The sequence below is a fragment of the Seriola aureovittata genome, chromosome 6 (assembly GCF_021018895.1).
Source record: "Seriola aureovittata isolate HTS-2021-v1 ecotype China chromosome 6, ASM2101889v1, whole genome shotgun sequence".
Classification (NCBI taxonomy): domain Eukaryota; kingdom Metazoa; phylum Chordata; class Actinopteri; order Carangiformes; family Carangidae; genus Seriola; species Seriola aureovittata.
Window position 1 is genome coordinate 16,474,386 of NC_079369.1, and position 22,183 is coordinate 16,496,568.

Genomic DNA, 22,183 nt, shown 5'->3' on the forward strand with positions numbered 1-22,183 from the left:
CTGTGGTCATTTTGTGTCCCTTTGTCGTCCTTTTTGTCTTTCTGTAGTTACTTGCATCTTCTTGAAGTTTTATATCTTTTTGTAGGCAATTTGTCAAACATGAAATTTAAAGCAGTATTATTTTTTACTGGATTGGTCTTCAATAAAAGACACCACATGTACACCACAGCTGTAGCAAGAAAGACTGTCCCTCAAATGGAGGGCCTGGGTTGAAGAAAATATATTTTCTCTATTTAAATAAATTGTTTTATCAATAACAAAATACTTTTTTTCAGAAAACAACATAATGATTTATTTTTTTCAATACACTGATACAAAATAAACATTTAGCATTTCTTTAATAAATAGACAGCACCGTTGCAGGAATGAAAGGAACAACTTGCTACTTCTTGCGACGGTCATGTTTCCTTATGATGTCTATGAGGTTGTTCTTGGTGACCAGTGTGTCCTCATGCTTGGTCTTTTGTCTTTCTCTTCTCTGCTGCTCATAGAGGTGGGGTGAGTTTAAAAGCTGTGGGGGTAGGATGGACCCTGTGGGCTTGACCCGGTTCACCACCTCCAGGAACAGTCGCTTGTTGTTGTTGTTGAGAAAAGTAATGGCTGTTCCCCTGTGTCCCAGCCGCCCGGCTCTGCCCACCTGGATGCGAAGAAATGAAGGTATGAATAGAATACTTTTAGCTTGCCTTCCATGATATATATTAGGCATTACTGGTGACATTAAATGTTAACTTTTGCAAATAAGTCAATATTCCAGATAATCAAATATTGCTTTTTAACTATATGCAAATTATTGCCCAGTTTAGCTATGACAGTCAACAAGGTGTCAGATATTTACCTAACTAAAAATGACTCAATATAATGATAACAAATTTAAATGAAAAATTTTGAAGAACAGAAAAATCTGTCTGTGACGGGAAGTGTCAACTAGACAATACAATACTCAAACAAGTGCATTAAAGAAACAGTATAATGTTGCTGGAAAAAAATCTTTTTGCAAAGTAAAACTGTAAGATTACCACCTTCCCACATCAGGTATTACTAACCTGATGGACATACTCATCCATTGTGTTTGACATGTCAAAGTTAACCACCAATCTGACGTTGGCAAGGTCCAGTCCTCTGCCCAACACTCCTGTACTGATCACCACCTCAAAGTCTCCATCCAGGAGACCCTGAAGACACAACACGGTAAATATTACACTGTCAGACATGTTTAGTATGGGCAGCACTCTACAAGGACTGTGAACATTATGAATAAAGTAATTTTCACCAAAGTGCAACTGGGGTCTATGGAACTCAAATTTAACTATAAACTCTGCATGATCTAATGGCTGGTCCAGCTTTAAAAACAAGCCAACCCCAGAAATGTATTTTACATTATAGTGAAGATCCCAAAATTTCCAAACATACTACATTTAATCACAGCACAATGTGTGTAGAATAATGCAGAAGATAACTTGTATATTTCCATCTGATGTAATGGTGCAGCTATGTGAATATGACATCAGCCTGAATCACCCCTTAGTGTGAGTATAAATAGCTTAAATGATGTGTAAGAACTAGCGGAGACGGAACATAAAATGTGCAATACTGCCATGCATTGATTAATCTTTTTTCCTACTAAATAGAAACTTAGAAACTTAAAAGTGACATTTGGAGGGAAGTTTAAAAAGTTAAATTACTCTTAGTACCTTTTATTTTTTTCCTGTTTTCACCAGGAAGGGTGATCTGCTGTTGAATGGCATCTAAATGAAATCAGGATGATTTTAGGCCCTGCTTAATTACAGCCGTTAACCCCTATGTTTTACTTCTCCACTTTGCTTTTTTTCTTGTCTTTTAGGAGTTGCTTTTTCTATAGCTGTTGTGGCTTTGAAAAAGAGCTTGTCTGGCCTTCATGTGTTTTTTTAGAACAAAGAGGCTGAGTGAATGAAATGCTGTGTTAGTTCTTTCAGTGTTAATATAATAACATTAAAAATCCTTGTGCATTCAATATACTGATAAAAGCAGCACTGTTAAGTCTCAGCTCTGAGTGGCTGCGCTCTTCCAGCAACAAGAAATTCAAGAACAAACACTGATGAACACCAAACATGGGACCACTGCTATTTATCCACTTTACTGTGCATGTCCTGGCTGCCATTGGACTCACCCTGAGGATGCGGTTACGTTCCCACTGGCTCTTGTCAGAGTGGATAGCCACTGTATTCAGGCCTGTCACCTTGGTGACCGCCTCACACAGCAGATCAGCCCCCAGTTTACAGTCTACAAAGACCACCACTGGAGGGTGGTACAGCTTACTGTCCTGCAGAGCCACACAGAAAAAGACAGAAACAAGGGAGGATTTAAAAAAAAACAAAAAAAAACGATGTATGACTATTGAGTTTTTAACTTTAGTTTATGAAAAACTTGTAAGTTACAATGCCAGATGCTGACATAGAAGAAACTTAGAAACTTTGGGTCAGATTGAAAAGTCAGAATCCTCCAGCAGTGGAGCAGCTTCAGCCAGTGACACACATGTTCAAGGAAAATAAGGAGCAGGACTGGCTGACAGGCACTAAAACCAGTTGACTGGTGGATGTAGCAGAGCCAAAAGCTAAGCATAGCCAGACTGCAAGGTAACAGATGAGTGAAAACTGCTTCCTTACTTATCCAGTCCCAGTTTATTTATTGCCTTCCTACTTAGATTGTGACAGAAGGGCTTTAGACAGCCCTTAATAAATGTTATGAAAGTGGGCTCTTCATGTCTCTCCCTTATGCTCTAATCTAACTTGTTATTTCCCTTGATAACCAATAAAGTGTCTCTGCCTAAAGCAGGAGGGTAGGTAATGTGATAATGATGAGGCTCCTCCATTAAACTTGATTCAGCTCTCAGCCTACTGATCTGGCTTCAATTTGTGAGAACATGCTATGATTTTCTGACTTAAGTTGAGTAAATGATGATATATAATGCTGTGACGGCTGTGGCATATAAAGCGACTGTGACAGAGTCCCATCCACTCCAGACTTTTGGATTTCTTCGAGTGTCCCCTCTAAATCCAGTCTAACAGCCCAATGATCCTACAGGAATCCTGCTGGACCCACCCACTTCAGTGTACTGTTACAATGCTGGATTAAATAACAGCAGTCATAAATTAAAAAAAAAAATCACAATCACAACATCCCTCTATGCAGAAAAGTATCTCCCTTTACTCATACAATGGTCTAACTACACTTTTTCACTGGGTTAACTAAAGCAGACCTTTCCTGTCCTGCCCAGTATAAATGGTACAAGCCATTGCTGGGATTCTTGGAGTGGGGCCATGGCTCAGGACCCACCCATTTCCTCCAGACGGGGGCCAAGGCTGTAGCAATGGCTGTCTAAATATGGTGTAGTGGGGAGACTGGTCCTTGGAGCTTTAGGAATTCCCATCTTTAAAACAGCCAGTTAATAAAATACCAAGCTGGTACCAGTGCATGTCAAGACTGAGCGATAAATCCACAATAAATTAAAGCTGAGACAATAACCCACTTTCTGTGTTTGTCCCTACCAGAGCACTTTCTGGTACATTTAGTCCTGGCTTTACAAAAAAAAAAAAATCTATGAAAACAGCCGACCAGTTAAAGAAAGCTTAGTTTGGAATTGAAAACCCTGGGCTTACAGTGATACTCCACCCAAAATCTTTCTATTGAGACTTTTAGTGCGAACTGGATTTGCTGACCAAAAAAAAAACAAAAGAGAAACAGTCTGTTTTTTTAACCACACCTCACAAAGTAATGATTAAAAATCAAAACAGGTTGCAACCTACATTGAGAATCTCAAACAGCTTCTTCTTCTTAGAAGGTTCCTCTACCCATAGCAGGATCTGCCTGACATTGGCACAGGGCTGGTTCTTCTCTCCGATGGCAATACGGACAGGATCACGGACCAGCCGACCAGCGAGCTCCTCTGTCCCTGTTGGGATGGTGGCTGACACCAGCAGAGTCTGGTGTTCTACAGGGACTTGTTCCAGAACCTCCAGCACCTGCTGCTGGAAGCCCATTTTCAACATAGTGTCCACCTACAGGATACATCACAAATACATTTGTCCCTTTCAAAACTGTAGGATTTCTACACACTAAACAACAAATTCAAGGATTTTTCAGTACAACTATTATTATTTTGGTAAAATCTTCAGTTTAACAGCATGTTTGAGGATATGACATGATGTTTGTCAAAATTAGCAATGAAAGCCATTGTTTGCTCATCATAATCTAATCAAAATGAAATTTGGAATTGGAATTTCAAAACTGCTGCTGTATCACCACAACTGAAGCTTTTCTGGAGGATGTTTAGAACTGATTGTTAGATTCCGAGAGCACCCAATGAGCTGAAACATTATTGTCTTTACTTTGAAAGATACATTTATACTTAAATGAAACCCAGGCACAAAATTCTAAATTTATGTTGGAAGCCCTTTAAGTGCTGACCCTCTGTGTTTGTCATACCTCATCAACCACCACAACCTTCACTTTGTCCAGCTGCACTGCTTTCTGCCTCAAGATCTCAAGGAGTCGCCCAGGGGTGGCTATGACAATCTAAGAGGATTAAAAGAAGAACTTCATGAAGAAAGCTGAACAGTTATATCATTATATACAAATTTTTTGATAAAGTGAATCAGGAAATAAAAATAGTAAAAGTAGTGATGCACTCTGCACTGTACTTTGATGCTGGATTTGAGGCGGTGGAGCTGTGGGGGAAGCGGCATGCCGCCCACCAGTAGGGCAGTTCTCATGTTGGGGAGGCACTTCACCAGTTCCTTGCACTGTCTCTCTATCTGAATGGCCAGCTCCCTGGTCGGGGTCAGGATCAGAGAAACGGGGCTGTGCACAGTGTGTGCTGGTTTCTAAAAAAAAAAAAAAAAGAAGACGTACAGCATGTGAATACAAATGTAAGCCCAAAAGCCCTGAGATGAACCCAATAACGTTATTCCTTCCATGTCTACTAGAGACATTTAGTGAATAGTTACATTCTATTAAAAAAAATTCTCTGTACAGGCAGGTCATGGCCAGATACGGGACAGCTCCTCTGTCAGCTGGTGGAGGTCTGGTGTCTTGTAAAAGGATACCTCAGCAGAGGAGATGCTTGCTACAGCAGTCTGAATAAAATCTTGTCTGCTCAGTTTACTGCATAACAATAATAAAAATGTTCAGGCAATTCCGTTTAATTTTGTCCTAAAGAACAAAATGACCTGACCTGTGCATTCCTTACTGCAGGTTGCTTGTACTATTGGTAACTGAAGAACTTAATACCAGGGCTGAAATGTGGCCTGCAACAAAAAAAACCCTACAAAATGCTGAGAGTTAAAACTCATCTCCAGGATTGATTAAAAAAATAATCATAAATTCCAGCCACTATTTTATTCCATCCAGAATCAGTATAGTTAATTAAGTTTTTTATAGGTTAAAATATGAATTCATTTGTGTAGGAACAGGCAGTTTCATGATGTGAACTGCATTACAAAAAAAGACAAATAATTCTGTTGTCAGCTGCACCACTGTACCTGGAGTGCTCTCACAACCACTGGCAGCAGGAAGGCCACAGTCTTCCCTGAGCCTGTGTCAGCGCTGGCAATCACATCCCTGCCACTGAGACCAACGGGCACCATCTGCATCTGGACCGGTGTGGGCGCCTCATAGCCAGCCTTCTTCAAGTTCCCACTCAGCGTGGCAGGGAACCCACAGTGTTCAAACTCAATGATTGGTCTCCTGACTTCTGTCCCCTGGGTTTCAATGCCTAGCTCTTGTTTAACGCGCTGCACCTGTTCGTCTGTAAGGCCTGATATGAATGGATCTTCCCTGTAGTTATACCCTGCTTCACTTTCACCCGCCCCACCACCATCAATTGCTGACTGTGGAGGTTGGGGAGTCCTTCCATCTCCATTTGTGTCCTTACGGTTAAAGACATCCGCCCCAGTCCCCATTCCCATTTGCACCAAATGGTTAGCTTTGCATTCAAGACTGCAAACATCATTGTCAGTGCTGTCACAGATGTATTCCCCATAGCGACCACACATCACACAGACAGGTTCCCCTGGCTCCGGCCATCTCTGGCTCTTTTTGAATGATTTGACCGGCTCCTCCTCCTCCTCTTCTTCCTCTTCTGTTTCATGGGAGGAAGACCTTTGTCCGTCATCATGTACTGAGTTCTCTGTCAAACCTGCAGAGTCTCCACTTGCCTGTATTGTCTCATCCTGTGTTTTGGTATCTTCATATGGTTCCTCCTTCTGAACAGGTGTCTCTGAGGTACCTTCATCTTTTCTCTCATCTTCTTGTATCTTGCTTTTCTTATTCAAAATTTTTCCCGATCCCTGGACAGGTCTCTTCACTTTCAGAGCTCTTGGCATAAACATTTTTAGGGAGTTATTGACCTGTTGCCACCAGAAAAAACACATGTAAACATTAAGTTGTCATTTCAGTGATTTAGGCAAGTTCTCCAAGTGGTGGGAACTTGCTATATCTGGGTTTGTACAATATATTTAACAAAGAGTCAGGAAATTACATATTTTAGTTCACTAACAAAGGTAAAATGTGATTAACATATAGATCTGCACCGCATGTTAAATCCGCCTAAAATGCTGGTTACAAAGACAAATACAACTCCTGAATGCTACTTTTTAAATTGCACCTCTCAGACCTCGGTTCGGCCACAACTAACTCATAAATCCCAGCAAGTATCTTAGCTGAATGTTTCATATACATTTAAGAGCATTACACAAACCTCCTTCCGTCAAATCTTCCAACAGTTCAAAACAATCACCGACGCACACCGATGACGCATTACTACTTTGCACGACGGGAAATGTAGTTCGTAGAACAACCTCTCTGCTATGATTCAGGGGGGTAATTAGCCTTCTATAACAGACACAGTTGACACCTTTTGTATTGAAATATGCCAAAAAATCATTAAATATTTCAGCTTATTATATTTCAAAATCTTCAAACTGAAGTCATGTGCATTGTGGATGTGGGATGTGGCTTGGGAATTGAATCGGGCTTTATAAGTCTGTCGAATATTCAAGGGAATTACACTGGTCTGGAATAAGGGCAATACGATAGACAGTAACTGAAAAACTGTCTAGATTTATGTAATTAATAAAACCCCTTCAGCTTTGTTTTCTCGCTAATTGCATGCACCCTGCCCTCTTTTTATGCTACATTCATGTGTTCATCGTAAAGTTAACATTTCCGTCTATACTGTAGAGCAGTCGTGTGGTACGCCTATGAATATATTGCTTAGTAGTGTTACAAGATACTCTTGGCCTGTTGTCATGTTCCAGATATTTGGTATTCATCGCTATTATGAAATAGCAGGAAAATGCATTACAGTTCCAAAGCTGAATATCGTTATAAAACATTTTCAGTTGTTATTGCAACTTCATCCTTGTTAATTTTACCCAGTGAACGCCGTTTCGGCCAATTGGCCACGGTTAAATATGCATTTGGACTGTTCAAACTAAGAAACTAAAACAAAAGTTGTAATATTTCCGACAGTATCTGAAGATAACCCACGCGCATGCGCATTGCGCAACAAAGGTGCAGGGCTTGGAGAGCCACAGTGCGGCAGGAAAACCGCACCGCGGCACCAAGAGATTGAATTGAGGAGGGATTGCTAAACACGTAGGTTATCCATACCAGAATACATGGACATGAAAGGCAGAAGCCGTCTGCCACCAAAGAACCCAAAGAATGGAAATTTCTCTGTTTTCATTCCGGTCAAAGAGCAGTTTTTCCTCTGAAATCCAAGGAAACCTTTCCAGCTTGGTCCGACGGAGCCCATTTGAACTGGTAGGGAGCAGAATGGATGGAAAACACCAAGACTAGCGATTCATTGTGTCAACAAGACTGAAAAATACGAAAACGCAGCCAGCCTACCATTTCATGACTGAAAGAACCTGTAAATAATCTGCGGAAAGACACCGCAGCTTTTCAATTTACAGTTCAATTTATTGTTTTCCCAGTAGTGGGATGCTTTGGCGTTGTGTTGCTTCCTAGGGTCTAACAGTACAATTAAGGGAGAAATATGGGTGAAGTTCAGGACGTCAGGGATGTTCAGAAGACATTCGTTGCTCCAGCAATAAAGTCTTTTGAGCACTATGACTTCCCCCGAGCCAAAATCTGTTGCAGCCTCACATGGCTGGTGGCCAAAGCGTACGGGACAGGTAGGTGTCTTTACTGTACCTCGAAACAGTTATACAGTTGCACGCTGCATGAATATTTGCATCATATTTGATGTTTTGTTTTCTTTTGAAGTGCATGTTTTGTCATAATTTAAATTAATTACTGCAGAACCCGATTAAATAAATGGATAATATGTCTGTACATTTTAAAAGGCCATGACACCAAAACAAACTCAAAACGGTCTCTTCCTTGTATGGTAGAGACGTCTTGGACTATATAGGTCTCACCATTGATTTCCCCTGGTTGTAGTATTCCCTGTAGAGATATCCACAGTGATTTTCCATCAGAGTAAAACCTCAGTGGTTTCATGAACGCTATTGTGCTCTGTTGCTGTTGCCCCATTGCAGACCATCTTAAATGAATAGCATATTGGAAAGACAGTAAATAATATCCCAGTAGGAAAGATTAAACTATTTGCTCCACTGGAACCCCCAGATCAATAAATATGTTGTTCTACTTAATGGAAAGGGACCGCTCAGTTTGGAACTAAAGAGGTATGAAGGTGTCCCAAATTATCTCACCTTCAGGGTGCTGCATCCAAGTCAAATTTAGAAACAGATGCATCACATGTGGGCCTTTTTATACATTGTCAGCAGGATATATAGCACACAAAGGTTGTGCTTTTGAACATTAATGTGGGTTAAATGAAAAAGTTATGAAGGTGTAGTCAGTAAGCATCATAATCAAAATATGAACATATATCTATATATATCTATATATATAGATATATATTGATATTCTGTCAGTATATAACATCAAAGGTTAAAGTCTGTTTTGCAATGAAAATATAGATAAAAGCAGGTTTACAACCCCACTGCATGAGGTAGTATTTAAAGTATTAAAAATGCATTCATCTTAGAGAGTGAAGGTATGTTAATGCAGGGAATGAAAGGATATAGCTTGGTTCCATACTGATGAATCACCACCCACATCACCAGCAATGCAGTGAAAACAAAATGGCAATTGAGTCTGTTATCTGGGTAGTAGAGACTCACCTCACCCAAAACAGATTTAAAAGGACCAACCGTGGCTCCTTAGCTGATATGGGATCTCCTGTTCCTTTCACCACCTGTTTTTGTTAGAATGAACTGCAAAGCACTTATTTTCTTAATCTGCTGCTGCAAAAAATGCTCAAAATATTTTTTGTTACATTCTGAATGGATAAAAGTTATGCTTTTATGAACATTTACAGTAAAAATAATAATGAAATGAACTGCAGTGCACATTCTAATGCAGTATTTTTGTATTAAACATGTATAATGTGTTTTATTGTACCACTCTGATTTCAGATGGATGAATATGCTCTTTTATACATTAACAAATATGTTGTTTGCAAGTGTAAATATGTGATGCCTTTCACATTTATAGATCAGCATTAACGGATTTAGGATGCATATTTTAGGTGTAACGTATAACTTTTATCACCCTCTGTTGTCCATCAGCAGGATTTACAACAACATGGTCATACAGTGACAACTCTCAGCACAGTAACTCCTCTCCTTAAAATAACCCCTCCTCATATTGTGCCTTTGAGCTATGGTGGCTTCTAACTGACACACCTTTAAGTCACATTTCAGCATAAGTGTCTAATGAAGACATCATTTATCATCATATAACACACCCAAGGATCAGGTGTGTTATATGATGATACATGGAGTGGAAATGTGCTAAATTGTGATGTCTGTCACATGGTCACATTTTTTAATCTTAAGAAGTTGAAATGCTTATACAGTGAGTGGAGATTAGGAGCGTCTTGAAATTACAGCAAGCGTGCAGCTCTTTAACAGTTTAGCAGTTCATCTTGTATACAGGAAATTGTTATTTGTTAAAACATACTCTGATACTACACTGATGAAATTCCTGCTTCTTCCATTAGTTCAAATTAATTTGCAATTTTTTATGTATTTAAGAGCATATTATAAAATATGATGTACAAACTCTTGCATGCATCTATGCATCTAAACTAGCTAAGAGAGAATACCTTTGTGTGTCACACCAAGGCTGGTGTCACTATATGCAAACTTTTGCTCAGTTTTTTTTTGTTCACACTGCAGCTGACAATGTCCTAAGTTTGCTTTTATTTCCCTTGTGACACATGGGATTATCACATATCTGATAATGAGCCACGTGAACCACACTGCTGTATATGAACTTATTTCAGCATTGCAATTACAGTAACTCAATGTTCATCATTTACGTGAAACAGTGTTAGGATTTTGGCTTATATCCAACTTGATTAGTGTTTGGAAAGATGAAAAAGTGCAGTAGTTTGGGCTTTAAAGACATCCTGCAGTATGAATGAGGCCTTGCTCCAGTTAATGAAAATGATTTAGGTCCAAACCTGGGTTTCAGAAATCTGACCTCAGGAGTTTGTTGCTGAGAAATAAAGAAATACAGTAATGCGGTCACTTTGCAACAGTGATTCTTTAGTAAGCTTAAATTCCAGATTGTGGCAGAATTATACACCTCATTCATCTTTTGATATCAGAAAAAAGATTCAGAATTCATTCAGAACAACCTTTCCCACAGGTTGAGAATATATTTGAGATGGTCGGCCCCCACATGTAACGTGTGAGGGTGGATGGCAAAACAGCATTACATTCACAAACTGAATTCTGAGCACGGGAGCCACTTTCCTAATTACTGTCTGTGATTGAAATCTACGTGACATGCATTTCTAACCAGACCTTTGGAAAGAAAAAATAATATAAAACTACAGCATAAAAACTATTTAGATGAACCACACAGATGACTTTTATATTTGAGTTGCTTTGCTGCACAAAGAGAAAGAAACAGTTTGTTTATTAGATTCTTCAGGGCTCTGGTACTTTGTTCTTTTCCATTAGTTTTATTTGTTGCGATCCCTATTATTGTAGTTATTATAGTGCTATCTGTTCACTGGTCACATCAGCATTAAAACCAACAATCAGCTTGTCTTACCAATGCAGACAATATGGTGTTCTGCTGCTGTAGCCACAAGAGCACATTACTCATTGCCACTATGTTGTAATAGTCCACCAAACATGAGATCTCCTGCACATCCTCTATGTATTTTCAATCAGGACTGAATGAAATGGGTTGATTCCAAAAATACAGCCCTCCAGAGGGACAGAGAGAGAGGGTGAGGGAGAGTGCAAAGAGAGAGAGCGGGCTTGCCTCCAGATCCCTGCCTACGCTGCTCTGAATACTTCACATTCATCTGCTTCATTACACCAATGCAGAAGTGCATCAATACACAGTCAAGTACATGCAAGATGCAAGCTAAACAACAGATCATCTGCTACCAGGAAATACTATCAAACAGTACTGATACAAATATTAAATGTACTACACAACTCTTCATTCATAAGCAGAGCTCAGGGAATAGTCATTGTGACCAGAAATAAAAGGAAAACCAAGGTGGTGAAAGGAAACCAGTGTAATTCTCTGTATTCTCTTACCAAATACTTTACAGATGCCCTTGAGCAAAGCTATTAAACTGAAAACATCAGTGGTTTTGCTCTGTCAGCAATTGAAGACTAAAATATTGTGAATGTGAAACAGAGCGTTGCCACAAAAGTCAGACTCCTCTGCATACATAAAGATTGATATAAAATGTAATCCTATATTTGAATGTTAAATTGGAGTTAGTAGATTTTCTGGATAGTATTTGATCCAATATACAACTGATCAAGTGATTGCACATTGAGTTTGCTGACTGCAGTGATTTGGATTGATGCTTTTGTGTTTTCTTGCAGAGGTTTTAGTTTGTTCGGTTACTTGATGTCAGAATAAAATGTTTTAAAGCTTGGTTCATTGGGCCACAGCAGACAAGTGTTACTGACTTTGTCATTTTTTTTCATTAAGAAAATACATGAAATGTATGACATGAAACATGAATAAAGTGACAATGTGAACCAGGGCCAGAAAATAGTGGAATTCACAGTTTGGCCTTTAGGAAAGCCTGCATGTTGAAACACAACATTAAATAAAATGTCATTTATTGTTTCTTTGTTACCTAAGCAAAGTGCAGACACAGTACCAGCTCCAGGGGTGTTTCTCTGTAGCTCAGCCTGACCTGTCTGACCTCCCTGTGGAGGATGAAGGGGGAGGGCTAGAAGAAGGATTAATTTATTTGTTGGGATCAATAACCTGAACATAGCACTTACAGGAAAAGCATATAACCTGGGTAGCTGCTACTACTGCTGTCTGCGTTTCTGCTCCATAATAACACTGAGTCCCTCTGTAGATGACCTTGTTGATAGTGGTCAGCCTAAGCAGGTGATTCATTGACTGTTCTCTGTGTTGTGTGTGTGTGTGTGTGTGTGTGTGTGTGTGTGTGTGTGTGTGTGTGTGTGTGTGTGTGTGTGTGTGTGTGTGTGTGTGTGTGTGTGAGAGTGAGATGAGTAGAGGGTTTTGGGAGTGTAAAGCTGTCAATGTAGCTCACCACATGTCACATTTTTCTCTGCATACACACTCTCTCTCTCACACACACACAGAGCAGTATCAGAATCTGCATCTATTGCCCTGCTTCTGACAGAGTGATGGCTCTGCATCTGGAGTGTGTGCAGATGTAATTTAATTTTTTTTTTACACTGCAGTAGCATCTCATTTGAAAGCACTTTAACATGGTTTCATTGTTTAATCTATTGTTGAGAGAGGGGGACTTGCTTTTGCTTGGCTCTAATTGATATTTTCTGTACAAAAGCCACACTTTCTCTTTTCAAGCAGTGGTTTATAAAAATGCTGCCCAGCTCAGCAAACACTGACAAGAAAGCTACCAGACAAAGGCGATAAAAAAAAAAGCAGTGTTTTTGAATTATATGAAGACTATCCCCCTGCAGTGGACTTGCTTGAGGTGTTACACGCACGCATGCACACACACACGTACAGGCTCTGTCTTTGATGAGACAGGCAGTGAGAGGGGTGTTCCCAGGGAGCTGGAAGTTGCAGAGATACAGACTAGTAGATGAATCGATCGTGTTCCACTCCCCCTGCAGTTGCTATAGCAACGCAGAGATCTATTCACACATATCCTTGTCAAGATATTGTCAAAGCATGGCAATGAAAAATGAAGCAGACCTGCAAAAGTAAAGTAGTGGCAGAGAATCTGTGCACTGAGTGGAAAATGTTCAATAAAGCCAAACTCTTGCAGATTTGGAATAAAGCTGCCAGCACTGTACATACACTGTGCTACTCATTTCAAGTTTACCTGACTTTTCACTTGTTTATTCCAAAGTCTTGCTAAAGAATTCAAACTATTCCTTCTGAGAAACGGGGGAAAGATAGGAAAAAGTTGTTATATTGTCCATATTTTAGAAAATGCATTGAAAAAGTTCCTTCTGTCTGTTTTTTTTCTAACTCACATACTTCTACTCTTTTCAGTGGGTCAAGTATTTTGTTGCATTTGTTGCTGGTGATGGTCTTGGTTGACATCATGTTACAGTACAGCTGATTCATATGCCAAAAATTAAACACAGTTGCATTGCATGTTCTTTCTATCTCTTACAAAATCCAACTTTTTCCCCTCCATCACACAGACAGCATCCCAACAGACTTGAAGGATCCCTTCTACACAGACCAGTATGAGCAGGAGCACCTGAAGCCTCCCGTGACCAGCCTCCTGCTGTCTGCAGACCTCTACTGCAGGGCCGGCAGCCTCATCCTGAAGAGCAACGCCGCCAAGCCTCTGCTGGGCCATGATGCCGTGATCCAGGCGCTGGCACAGCGTGGACTCTACATCACCGACCAGGAGAGACTGGTCACTGAGAGGGACCTTCGGAAGAGGCCTCTACAAATGGTGGGAGAGATTTATGATCTTTTTTTTTTAATTTTAAGTGTGACAGGATTGTGGTAGAATATAAGTAATAATGGTATTGGCTTATAAGCAGAAACACTCAACTTCCTGCCTTGTTGGCATCAAATCAATATTATGTCATAGTGGTCATCATCCAACTCTATGTTTTGAGTATTCCCAGCAGCAGAATTTGACACAAGTCACATACCACACAGTGATGGTGACTTTGCTTTTCCTCGTTCCCTGAGGCATGTCTCATGCATATAATCGCTTTCCTCATTGCGTCATTCCATCCATCCTGTCTGTTAAACTTTACTTAACCAGGAAAGTAGACATTCTGGAGAAGTAAGGTACAAGAACAGGCAAGGGTACCTGCATTCACGAATATTTGCTTGCATGCGCTTCTATACAAGCTGCATCCTAACTGGGTGATATTCTCTGATTGCATGATGTACATACTGGTCAGCCTTTAGGCAGGGTATTTTATTTTGAAAAGTTAGCACAGATAGCGAATAAATAGAATAGAACAGAATAGAAAGAATAGAAATAGAAAATAAATGTAACCCTATAAAATTGGCTTATCTCTGACGTTATTCAGTGTTTTTGTTCATCTGGTATATAATTTGTGAAATGTTTAGTCAGTGTCAGTTAAAAGTGGCCAAACACAGGGATTGCTGAAATGAGATTCCCATCCATTTTGCATTTGCCAGATAAGCAGTATATGAAAGAAAAAACACTTTAGTAGTGAGGAAAAAGTATCATTATGGCCTACATCTGTGGATGATTAGAACAATATTTATAAGACAAATTTAATTAAAAAGAGAATAAAATACCACTGCAGCCTGATAAACAAGTGCATCAAACCAGGTCATTAACAACAGGAAAGAAGTGACAAAATTAAAAACAACAGACTGTCTAGAGATTCAAGCTGATCAGTTTCCAGTTACAAGCTGAGCTGTACCTTAAGGCCTCCAATGTGCTGTGAGTGTCTTTGTCATCTCTCCCTCTACATCTCTGTCTCTCTGTATCGGAGCTCACCACAGAGATGACTTTGTAAGCAGCCTGAGTGAGAGAGAGAGGGATCCTCATTATTTTGGGGCGAAATCTCAATGGGAGGCTTTATTGCTCCACTGAATTGCAATTGAGACATGATTAGCACACAGTATGCCTGCAGTCTGTTTGTAGAGTCTTGCTGGTTTTAATTTCTCTTCTATGCTAATTCAAAACTTATTTAAGTTTTGTTGTGGTTTACATTTGGTTTACTTATTTTGTGAAGAAAGTGTTTTAGTGCAAGCCTATCTCTCAGAACCTTTATGTAATTTAAAGCTAAACTAAGTGGGATTTCATGTTGTATGTGTGTGAATTTCATAATTGTGCATAGGTACGTTCGTGCGTGTGATGTCACCATGCTCTCTGGCTCTAGCACCAGTTTGTTTTTATGTTTTTTTTTTAACATATTTTCTCACTTATTTTAGTTTCATTTTCCTGTCCAGAGCTGAATAAGCATTTTACACTTGATTTTAGCCCGAGACCACAGATCATAACTGACTGGTTTGCCAGCGAGCGACAGTGTGTGTTTGTGCGTGTGTGACTGAGAAGGTTGCTGTGAATGTGAAAATGAGCTGCTAGACAGCTGTGAAAGTACCCTTTTCACTTTTTCATCATCTGCATTCCACTGTTCCATTTTTCAACCTCATCCTGCATTCGTTTCATTCTTACGTCTTTCCCGTGACTCTGACATCCTCCTCTTTCTCTCCACTTTATCTGTCTTCCTTTTCACCCACCCCTCTCTTATTACTTCTCTTGCTCCTTCCTGCCCTTTACCCCTTCATTGTTCCCATACATATTTCTGTCCTCCCTATTACTTATTCCCTCATTTGATTTCCACACATTTCCCTCTGTCTATCCTTATCTCTGCTCTCTTCATTTATTCCTTCCTTTTTCCTCAGTCATCCCCATTCTCTTTCACACTCCCCTTTCTGAACACACCCCCGTCTGTCTTACATGCCTCTCCTTTTCACCTTCCCTCACCTTTTTTTCTCTCTTCATACTTGTATCCGTCCTTCCCAATATGCATTTCGATTTCTTCCTTCCAGCACACTCTCCATCTCTAGCAGAGGCAGCGGTTGTTCTTGTTTTGTCCGTTCCACTGTCTGTGGATTTCAGTTGCTCAGATTTAATGACACATGTCACAGGTCACAACTGAATCCTTGCTATTTACAAAGCAGAGCATTAAATGCATCGTCATGCAGAGCACATGCATGAGCTCTAGATGCACAGAAACATGCTGTAAGAAATGCTGTCTTTTTTATATTACTTTCAATGTTTTTAATCAGATTAAAGAGATTGACAACCAAAATTGTTTAGCAGTGATTTTCCAATGAGAATTTAAAGCACTATGAGACCATTTATATGCATAAGCTTACCTGCTGCATATTCGAATGACAGCTCGGGTAAGGATGCTTTATTATTTAGAGACTGTGTTGAGTTTGGCATATAAGGTGTCTGTCCAGGCTGAGCTCTGTGGGGCTGTGGAGAGCAGAAACAGCAAGGCATTTCTTCTGGAAGACTTAAGAGGTTTTCCTAAAATAAAAACACAACTTGTTTTACTCCTGAAGCAGACTGTGAAAAAGCAAGAGACTGAGCACCTATACCTGCCGTTGTAACCTTAAGCTGCTCTGGATAAGACAGCCAGGGATGTCATTAAATGCTGCTTCACGGCATTTAAGCTAAGCATCTTTATTTTTTAACTCAGCAGTTTGCATAAGGAATAATAATTTTCAACTTTAGAGGATGTTTGAGGGAGCTTCAGTGGGTCAGTCAGCAGCAGAGTCAGATGCTGCTGATGTCATGTCTGACATGTGTCATAACTGAGCACATTTACCGATGTTTTCATGAGGTTGCCAAACCGTCTTTGCATCGTAGTCTTAGTTTTTTTCTGTCTTTCTGTCACTGTCCTGCCCACTCATCCTTCTGCCTTCAGCCATGTGACGGATTCCCACATGTCAAGACGCAGGCTCCAAATCGCACTTGCCGCCCACTCGATTGCCTACACACTTACTGACACTCTCCTCCACCTGTACTGCTCACAGAGAAAGAGAGAGAGATGCGGAGGTGGGCTCGTGATCTGAAAATATTATTATAGCACTACACATTACAGCCCACATGAAGCACCGCTGTGAGCGTGATAATAGCAAAAAGTCATTATCAAAAGGCTTTAATTGCAAAGTTTGCTCGTACTAATTCTCAATTGTGTTCTTTTCAAAGTGTCAGCTCACCACCAGATAATCTCTACTGAATTAAAAACTAGTGTCTTAGCTTGATGAATCGATAACCTGATTTAAAGTCTAACCCTGTAGCTATAGCAATGTCACACAGAGTTTGATGAGAGTGATGTCAAGATCCAAAAAGAAGCCAAGGTACCCAACACCTGTGATTGTGCGGAAGTGTTTTATCTGTGTGTAGGTATCTAAGGACCTAATTGGACACAGCAGAGTGACACAGAAGTGCTTCTTGTATGACAAGACTCATGCACAGACAAGGTGGTTCATGCAAAACGGTGGTTGACATTTAGTATTCTTCTTCATTTATTATGGGTAGTTTCGATCAACTTGGACACTTTTGCAACAGCGTCTCATCTGCTAGATATTGAGCAGCCCCATTGGAGAAGCGATTGTTGATTGCCTTGCTGAAGGGCACCTCTGCAGTGATAATGAGAAAGGGACAAGTGTTGCCCTTTCACTATCCTGCTCATACTCTCTTTGCCTGTCTTGGGCTCAAATCAGCATCACAAAGACACAGGATAGTTGTACTGGTCTGCAGTAGATGGTATAGGTGTTGGTGCAATTTTGTCAACCTCCTACTTTATGTAAAAGAGAACAAATCCCAATTTTTTCTTAGGAAATCCGAGCAGAGTTTCATACCATGTTGTATTGCAGGGGTGGGCCACCAGGGCCAATATAAAGATTGATGTTGATGTTGATGTCATAGAATGTCATGGCTTTAATAGCTTTAATATTTAATAAAACTGTAGTAAATAGGTCATGTGGCTGCCAAGATTTTTAATGTACTGTATAAATGAGACTCTATCATGGATGCTGTGAGCTGTTACTTACAGTAAGTGGCATAGTACCTTATATGGTTTCTGTGTTGCTTTATTGTCTATATGGGTGCTGACTCTGTGACTGTATTTCAGAAGAGCAATAAAACAGGCAGGTTTATTGTCATACATATGTTAGAGGATGCTTACAAATCCAACCTTAATGGCATATGCACTTCTAATGTCCTTCTGAACAGATTTATACTGTAGTTATTTTTGAAACCTGCTGATTTATAATGAAAGAAGGAACGAGAATCTTTTGGATGTATTGTAACCTGTACGGCAAATTGATTACAGCACAATTTAAATGTGGAAGAACCATTTCAAGAAACTTGGATATGTGAAATTAAGCTAAAATAATTGTGACATAGGCATTTAAAATATAAACATTATTATATTGATATTTAAGAGCCTGAATTGATTTAAAAATGTGGTTGCCAGTTCAGTTTTACTTTGTGACAGATTGATTCATCAAATCATGTATGGCATGGATGAATAGAGGTGAATACACTTCTTCCTGTTCCTCTCTTCTGCTGCTTCCATCACAACCCCTATTGGGCAGGCGCTCCGTTTCCATGGTTACACTCCAGTAGGCAGGGTGTTGTGCATGTGTGTGTGTGTAGGTGGGTGCAAGAGTGGGAGTGCTTATGCTTGCATATGTCACATGTGCAGTGTGTATGTGCAGCTACGTGCTCTGAGGGTGCATGTGTGCGCATGTGTGTCTAGTGGGGGTTGTAATAGTGACGAACACTGCCTGAGACAGAGAATTCTGAAATGCTGGATTCATACAAGCAGGCAGACAGCATTTCCAAGATGCTGCATCGCACACAAAGACATTTGGTACACCAGTGCACACGTACAGGGTGAAGTGCAGAAAGCTAACCTGTGTGCCAAAAAAATACATCTCAACATCAAACTGGCTTCCTCTGTCCTGATTCTTTTCCTCTGCACTTGATCTCACGAACAAAGACGAGCTGAAGCAGCAGGGTGGAAGGGAAGCCCATCCAAGTACTTTCTGTCCTCGTCGGCCTCGGTGAAGTCACAGCCAGTACGTTTTGCTCAATGCCAGCGGCGACTCCCGGGCAGTACAGTATGGATGGATAGGCAGGGAGCACATTATGAGATGCCATTTGATGTCCTGAGTCTTTCTGTGTTTACTAGAGTTAGACTGATGTTTTATTTGTTTGCGTTTTTAATTTTGTTTTCTTTTGGGGGGTGGGTCTTCATTTCAGATGTATGGGAGAGGGGTCTTACATCCCCAGGATTGTTCTCTGCTTTCAACCCTCAACACAGGAGTATATTTGTCTTGTGGCCTTTAAACAGTGCAGAGGAAAAGATACTCAAGATAATCTTTCTCAACAGTTGATACAGCAGAGTTCAGTCGACAATGATTGTTTTTCATTGATTGTAAGTGTTCTGTCTCTTGTCTCTGTGATCATTAGTATCAGTGCAGGAATGTTGTAGAAATAATGTAAAATGATGTATATAGGGGGAGAATGCCACTTTCTTTTAAGGTATTCTAGTTCAAGTCTTGTTGAACTAACATTGTGTTTCCCTGGGGGTCTGCGAGCTTTGCTTTCAGAGCAAACAGCTCCTGGTTCAGTTTCCTAGGCAGACTGATCCTAGGTGAGGACCCACAAGACATTTGTGGATTAATACCTTCAGGAAAGAGCAACCTTGCCCAGATTAGGGGCTTCTTTAGAGGCAAGGCCTGGAAATAGGGATCACAGATAAGTGCCTAGAGGCTCGGTCTGTCCATAGATGTATATTTCACTTACTGTTCTACTCTAAATAGTTAGCAAAACTGTTTTTGTTAGTGCTAGAGATACAACACTTACCAGAGTTAACAGTGAGGTGTAGTTATTTTACTGTAATGGGAGTGACTTGAAATCAATATACAGTAAAATGTATCTAATGAAAGTGCATATATTAAACTACATTAGTACTAAATGCTATATCTTTGAATGAGGTGTTACAGCACTGTAAGCTTATTATACTATCATAGAGAAGATCTGTGTCATTTTCTCTTTAGAATTTAAAGCAGGGATTTTGTGATTAATCATTCTCACTCTGCAGGTCTGAAAATATTGTATTCACCTGATTCTCCCCATCATTGACTGGCACTTAATCCATAATGAATTTATTCTGATACAGATTTGGCCATATACAGTGGTTTATACGGGAATCCCTGAGATTAGATTGAACATTCATATTTATTGGTTATCCTGTTACAACATGTGTATTCATTACAGTTTTAATTCACTGAAGAATTCAAATTTAAAAAGGATTTTGATGCGTTTCAACAGGTATGATGGAGTAAACACACAATCTTACAATACAATAACATCAGGAACAGACTCATAATTCAAATGAAATCACTTCCATGAAAGAAAAATTCATTAACTGCAAAATTCTCCTTCTTTCTCTCGCACAGTCATTGACAACCTTGATCCTGAACTGATACCGGGTAAAATCTGGCAATGCTCTGCAGATAATCTGCTTTATTATGCTCAGACCCAGTTTTAGGTGCACGCAATGAGGTTTCATGTAGTGTGACAGACAGACAGTATATGTGAATAATAACTTAACATTTAGCTGATAACACAATTCCTTCTATGGTCAATGGGCAGTGAAATCCTATCTGCAATTCTCAAGGATGAACACCAGGTGAATGTCCATCATGTTTATGTAAAATAAGTGTTATTTCCCTTAAAATTTAATCAACCACCAAAATCAAGCAGCGTTTTATCACTATCCACACATGAAACGGTTTCAACCCGAGGGCCTTTTCAAACATGATGGAAGGATTTGTGCAGGCCTATCTCCAGGGTAGGTCAACACTGGCTGGTAGCCATGATCCTGTCCCCAGATAGTGTTCTAAGGTTAGCTTTGAGGTTTCCATATAATTGCTAGGTTGGGTTTGGAGCATATGGAGGGGGAAGGTATGTTGCTTAAAAGCTCCATTCCCACAACTGATGCCAGACCTCACAGTTGGTATTTTGTGAATCCAAATGTGTGCATAAGTGCAATTGTGTGCGTGAGAGCATTTTTTGTTTCAGCTCACAACGGCACAGGCTGTGAAAGGAGTCATGCCAGCTCTCCATTTGAAAAGGCGAGTGCTTAAAAAAGACAGAAAAAGGGAAGTCTTTATACTTCCACAAGGATTCCTGATGATAATGGGAGAATTTACCCAAATTCAAAATGCAGTTCTATGTCATTCAAACAGTTTAGGTGAAATGAAGCATTATCTGCTTGAGTGGGGACTGATCAGCTGTGTTTACTCGGAAAAGTCATGATTCGGATAATTAAATGGTTCATTTCAATTCAGTTGGAATTAAGCTTCTGTGACTTTTACTCACACAAGCGGCCAGGCTCATGGAATGTTATGTCAGTCTGTCTGTTGGCCACTCCACCACTTTGGTCCTGACTGAAATATCTCAAAAACTATTGGATGGACTACCATGAAATTTGGTTCAGGTTCTGGGTTCCCCAGAGGAGGAATTGTAATAACTTTGGTGACTCTATGTTTTTTTTATCTAGCACCATCATCATGTCAAACAACTTTGCTTGGTGTCCAAATACCTGCAAAGTTATGACATTCCCCTTAGCCTTACAGCTGTACTTGTGTGTGTTTAGTGTTAATTAGCAAATGTTACCATGCTGACATGATAAACTAAAATGGTGAAAATTGTAGACATACATGCTAAACATCGCTTAGCATTGTCAGTGTGAGCATGTTAGCATTTAGTTTAAAGCACCACAGCCTCACAGAGCATCTATCATGGCTGTAAACTCTTCTTTCATATTTAGTGTTAATACAAGGTTTGAAGTTTTAGTAACCACTGCTATAGCAAGTACATGACGTCATAGTATATAGAGACGTGTTTTTGCTGGTAAGTACTACATTTTCAGTTTTGTCATTTATATAGTCCATATCCTGGTCTCTAGGGACTGTCCTGGTAAAATAAAGGTAAAAAAAACAAAGAATTCCTGCTTGCACTGCCCAGCTGGCAATAAGTAATGCTGCAAAATGTAAGTAGAGTAGCTCTTGAACTTTGTTGTTTGTTATTCTTTTATCCTGTTTAAAGAAAAAATAAATGCATATATAAAAAAGT

The 22,183-nt window shown here is 39.8% G+C and overlaps 2 protein-coding genes across 7 annotated transcripts in view; one reads left to right on the plus strand and one right to left on the minus strand.

Moving 5' to 3' along the window:
* Positions 1-265: 265 nt before the first annotated feature.
* On the minus strand, positions 266-6,789 carry ddx59 (DEAD (Asp-Glu-Ala-Asp) box polypeptide 59). The gene is made up of 8 exons (XM_056377589.1): positions 6,734-6,789; positions 5,517-6,383; positions 4,677-4,859; positions 4,462-4,551; positions 3,783-4,034; positions 2,147-2,299; positions 1,044-1,172; positions 266-637 (listed from the first exon to the last, which is right to left on the minus strand). The coding sequence occupies exons 2-8, from the start codon at positions 6,363-6,365 to the stop codon at positions 383-385; spliced, it is 1,911 nt and encodes a 636-aa protein (XP_056233564.1). The 5' UTR covers positions 6,366-6,383; positions 6,734-6,789; the 3' UTR covers positions 266-382.
* A 772-nt stretch (positions 6,790-7,561) lies between these two features.
* camsap2a (calmodulin regulated spectrin-associated protein family, member 2a) overlaps positions 7,562-22,183 on the plus strand; it is a 49,729-nt gene continuing 35,107 nt past the window's right edge. For all 6 annotated transcript variants that reach the window (XM_056378639.1, XM_056378642.1, XM_056378640.1 and 3 more), the window contains exons 1-2: positions 7,562-8,174; positions 13,713-13,972. In XM_056378639.1, coding sequence (XP_056234614.1) covers positions 8,036-8,174; positions 13,713-13,972 — 399 coding nt within the window. In that variant the 5' untranslated portion in view covers positions 7,562-8,035. The remainder of the gene's footprint in view (positions 8,175-13,712; positions 13,973-22,183) is intronic.

Excerpts from the sequence above, each read along its gene's own strand:
- ddx59 (XM_056377589.1), bottom strand. The coding sequence starts at position 6,365 with ATGTTTATGCCAAGAGCTCTGAAAGTGAAGAGACCTGTCCAGGGATCG. Across the intron at positions 4,860-5,516 it reads TGGTTGTGAGAGCACTCCAG|AAACCAGCACACACTGTGCA; the intron begins GTACAGTGGTGC and ends TTTTTTTTTTAG. Across the intron at positions 4,035-4,461 it reads AGGTTGTGGTGGTTGATGAG|GTGGACACTATGTTGAAAAT; the intron begins GTATGACAAACA and ends TGTATCCTGTAG.